Below are 4,718 nucleotides of genomic sequence, written 5' to 3' on the forward strand. Positions count from 1 at the left end.
AAATCATCACTCCACCGAGAAAATTGTCCGGTTTCGACGCCTGTGAAATCATTGGGTTGCTGTTTCCAGCAGGAGTTTTGTGAGTCGATCGTGCTCGGACTGTTGAGAATCTCTCGCTTCGTCGTGGACGCGCGAGCCCGGCGTCAAGACGTGCTTCAAGACGACATGCGTGACTTCAACTTGAAGTTCAACATAGATACGTATATTCAACTTGAACTTCAACACAGACCGTCTCGATCCATGGCCAGCCTCTGTCCAGCCGCTGGGCAGCGTCGCCGCACCACACGGGGACGACGGTCGCGCGGTCCGACCGTTATCACGGGTTTCCCCACCCGTAGTCGAGGTGCACGCGCGGATCACTAGTGCCTAGCAGTAGGAGTAGGAGTAGTAGGGGTCGGGTCGCGTCGGGGGTCGAAGTCATAGTATGACCAGATTTTTGTGGATCGACCGTTCGCCATGTTTGGGAAGCCTAACGCGCCGGGCGCTGGCGCGAAAGGAGGTGGTTTTCACGCGCGCAGTCGTCGCGGCGCGTCGGGTTTGTACGTCTCGGACCGCGTCTTCGCGCGCGAAACGCGCGCGCTTGTCGGCGGCCAATTTCGCTCCGGAGACGTTCGTTCGCTTAGTTTTTTATGTGGGAAACATGGAGTGGCCTTCTTTTTCGGTCTCGAATTTGATTTCGAGGGGTCGATTTTGCGTCCGGCCCGAGGGCAGCTTTTTGTCGTCTCCGAACCCCCGAAAAATAAAAGTCCGATGATCGGGCCCAAAATTACACGACGCCCGGATCCCTGCGTCGGCACCGCACATCGATCATCTCCCAGTCATTTTTCATCAAAAAAAACATATTTTCGGACGGCAGAGCGTCCGACAGAGATCGTAAGATACGTATCCTAAAGTCCATACGATACGTTTCCTTAAGTCCATCAACGATGATTCACTGGAGTCCGCCGAGGTAACAGCTACCGAACTGGGCTTTGGCATACGTGGTCGACGATCCAGGTCGCTAAGTGGGTTCCGCGCGCCGGGGCGACGCGTAGGCGGGCGCGGGGCCGCCGTCGTCGTCGTCGGAGTCGCCGCCGTCGCCGACGGAGGCGAAGACGTTCCGCGCGGGGCCGCCGTCGTCGTCGTCGGAGTCGGCGCCGTCGCCGACGGAGGCGAAGACGTTCCGCGGGGAGATGGCCGACGGCGCGCTCCCGGCGAGGAGCATGGACCGCCGCGACGACGTGCGGTGCTCGAGCACGTGGCCGACGCCGTGCTCCTCGGGGTGGTCGCCGCCGTCGTCCCAGGCGACGGGCGCGACCCTCGGGCCGTCGTCGCGGAGCGCCTCGACCTTGCGCTCGTCGCCGTCCCAGGCCTCGCCGCCCTCGGCCTCGACCTTGCGCTCGTCGCCGTCCCAGGCCTCGACGCCCTCGGCCTCGACCTTGCGCTCGTCGCCGTCCCAGGCCTCGACGCCCTCGGCGGGCTCGAGGGCCCCCGCGTAGTCGCAGAGCGACGACTCCGGCAGCTCGACGGCGGCCTCGTGGTCGGCCTTCGTCGCGGACGACCGCCGCCGGTCGCTCGGCCGCCTCGGCATGAGCTTGCCCAGCCGCGGCGCCGCGGCGCCGAGCGTCCGCGAGATGCGGCGGAGCCGCGCGACGAGGGCCCGGACGAAGAAGCTGTCGCGCAGCGCCTTGAGGCGCATGAGCAGGTAGGCGTCGAAGGGCGGCTTCATCTTGGCGACCAGACCCGCGGCGAACTCGAGGCCGACGGGCGTCCTCACCCCCAACAGGTGGCAGACGACCGTCGCGATGATCGGCCCCCAAAAGGCCAGGATGCCCAGAAAGATGCCGAGGCCGAGGCGGCTCGCGTCGCGCACGGCCCGGCGCGGGCTCTCGGCCTCCGTGCCGTGGTCGCCGATCTTTCGCCGCGTGTCGTAGGGAACCACGCCGTCAGGCCCGCGGCGCCGCTCCAGGTGATGAGCGACGGCAGCGCGGAGACGGGGTCGCCCCAGTGCCTACCGAGCACGACGGTGACGATGTTTCGTCGTTTCCCCGGTGCAAAGCTCTCGAAACTCGTCACCGCCGCAGGACGCTGCCCAGCGCTCGACGGCGCAGTAGAAGCCCCGGTTCGTGCCCACGTTGTCCCGGAGCAGCGGCGCCGTCGCGCAGCCGCAGCTCCAGAGCACCATCAGCGCGCACGCGGCCAGGAGTCTGCCCCGCGGGGCCCCGCGGGACCGCCGGCAGGCCGCCGCGTCGCGGATCGCGCGCCAGGGCGCGTAGGCCATGGCCGCCGCGCCGCAGAGGCCCAGGGTCGAGGCGAGGATGCCCAGGAAGCCCGACGCGGCGCAGACGGCGCCGCGCTCGTTGCCGCCGCCGTCCGTGTACAGGTTGAAGACGTGGTAGGGCAGGTACCTGCGGCGTCGCGTCCGCGACGACGGTTTTCCGGGCGCCGGGCCGCGCGAGAACACGAAGAGGGCGTCGCCCAGGAGCACGGGCAGCACCGTGTTCAGGAGCGTTCCCTGCGCCGACAGCGGCGACTCCGTGCGCGAGGCGATGGACCGGCCGACGAGGACGAGGCAAATGGCGCCGATGCTGCAGAAGAAGACGGAGCCGGCCCAGTAGACGCGCAGCTGGGTGGCCGTCCCGTGCGACACCATGGTTTGGTCACATCATGCTGCCCGCTTACGCGGGCCTGCTTCCCCCCGCCGGCCCGGGACGGACGCAGTCGGGCGCGCGTCCCCTTCAATAACTAGTCCAACAGAAGGTCATCGCGCGCCCTTAAGTTTCCCGCGCCGTCGCCGGCAGGCGAGGAGGAGGGCCGCGGCGGCGACGGCGGCGGCGCCGAGCGCGAGCGGCGGCGCGTCGTCGTCGGCCGCGGCGCGGTCGCACGCGAGGACGGCGTCGCAGATCGCGCGGCAGTCCGCGGGCTCCGTCCTACCGAGGAGCTCGCCGAGCGCCTCCGGGTCCCGGCGGAGCTCGGGCCACGAGCGGTACCCCACGGATCGTCCCGCATGGTAGTGGCGGACGAACAGAGACGACCGCGCCACGGCGACGGTCCTCCCGAAGGCAACTGTCGACTTGTGGACGTTGTACTCGGCGACGGCGTCGAGGCGCACGATTGCCTTCGTCGCGCTCCGGTTGTGCGCGGCGTCGCGCCGCCGAACAACCTGCCGCGCGAGCATGGGCCCGCGGCGTCCGTCGCGCGGGCCCTCGAAGATGACCGTGGGCAGCACGAGCTGCGACACGCGCACGGGCCGCCCGCGCTCCGCGCGCCGGCTCTCCGCGCGGACGCGCGCGCCCAGGAAGCCGCGGGGCGGCTCGTCCGCGTCGACGGACGCGTACTCGTCGACGTCGACCAGGAGCATCCACTTCGCGACGTCGACGGCGCGGCGGTGCGCGTCGCGCGCGGCGGGCAGCTGCACGGCGGCGACGTGCTTGCCCGCCAGGGAACCGTCGGCGCGGACGTTGCGCCGCGCGACGGCGCCCCAGTCGACGTACTCGAGGAAGCCCGCGCGCGCGGCGGCCCGGATCCGCGGGTCGCCTTCGAAGCGCTCGCTCTCGCGGAGGTGCGCGTCGTAGACGAAGACCTTTTCCACCCCAGCGTAGCGGTGCCACGCGAGCCAGTGCAGGAGGTCGTCCACGGTGAGTTTCGCCGGGTCCGAGTCGTAGAGGCGCACGTGCAGCGCCGCGACGAGGAAGAAGGGCCGCGACCGCGACCGATTCGTGACCAGCGGCGCCGCCGGGCACCACGCGGGCGGGCGCATGCAAGGCCGGTGCCTGCGATGGCTCTTCAGCGCGCGTGTTGCAGGTCGCAAAGGCTGCAATGCTTCAGAGTTGTTTGCTTGCAAACCAACGACGAGTATTTGCTCAAACGAGCGCGTTTTGCAGATCGCAAAGGCTGCCCATCATGCCGCCGCACTTCTTCAACTTGAACGCCACATCTACAAGGTGCACATCTAAGGTGCACCACAGCCTCTCAGCAGCCGCAGCCGAGAGCTGCGTCGGCAACACGCTGGTCTGCCGCGCGGCACCCCCGGTGCGCCCGCGCGGGGTTCCCAGCGCGAGCTGCGCGGGCCTCGACGCCGCGTAAACCGGCGCGAGGCGCGAAAGCCACGCGCTCGCGCCTTGGCATCCCGGTGAAAATGTTCTGCCAGAACCTGTGGTGGCTCGGCGCGCTGCCGCTCGGCGCGCGCGCGTTCTACACGTCGGACATGTACCACGGCTGGAAGAAGCCCGAGGCCTCCGACGGCGCGAAGGTGACGACGGCGACGGCGCCCGGGTCGACGACGAGCTACTACGTGCTCGACCTCGGGCAGGACGACGGCGAGCTCCTCCGCGCGCTCGACCTCGACGGCTCCGAGGCGTCGCTGCTCGCGTCGCTCGACGAGAGCGAGCAGTCGCTGCTCGCGTCGCTCGCGTCGCCCGCGGCGGAGCCCGCCGTCGCCGCGCTCGTCGAGGCCATCGGCGAGGACGGCGGGCTCGTCGAGGCCATCGGCGGGTCCGTCTTCCACGCGCTCCGGCCCAAGGAGGCGCACGCGACGGCCGCGGGCGTCTGCGTCTTCGCCAGCGGCAGCGCGCAGATCGACGGCTGGTACGCGCGCCAGGAGGGCCTGGTCTTCGACGGCGCGTCCTTCCGGAAGGACCACCTCTTCGTGTCGCGCTTCGGCTTCGACGACGCGGCGCCGGGGTCGTACTACTGGTTCCTCAGCGACCTCAAGGACCCGGCGACGCACGGCGACGACG

General features: G+C 69.4%; 1 protein-coding gene across 1 annotated transcript; it reads right to left on the reverse strand.

Annotated features, from left to right (window-relative positions):
- Nucleotides 1–1,000: 1,000 nt before the first annotated feature.
- AURANDRAFT_67041 (hypothetical protein) lies at nt 1,001–3,739 on the reverse strand (the record flags this gene model as incomplete). The annotated part of the gene is made up of 3 exons (XM_009042504.1): nt 1,001–1,990; nt 2,084–2,605; nt 2,807–3,739. The coding sequence occupies 3 exons, from the start codon at nt 3,737–3,739 to the stop codon at nt 1,001–1,003; spliced, it is 2,445 nt and encodes an 814-aa protein (XP_009040752.1).
- Nucleotides 3,740–4,718: the final 979 nt, after the last annotated feature.

This window comes from Aureococcus anophagefferens (assembly GCF_000186865.1).
Source record: "Aureococcus anophagefferens unplaced genomic scaffold AURANscaffold_31, whole genome shotgun sequence".
Classification (NCBI taxonomy): Eukaryota; class Pelagophyceae; order Pelagomonadales; family Pelagomonadaceae; genus Aureococcus; species Aureococcus anophagefferens.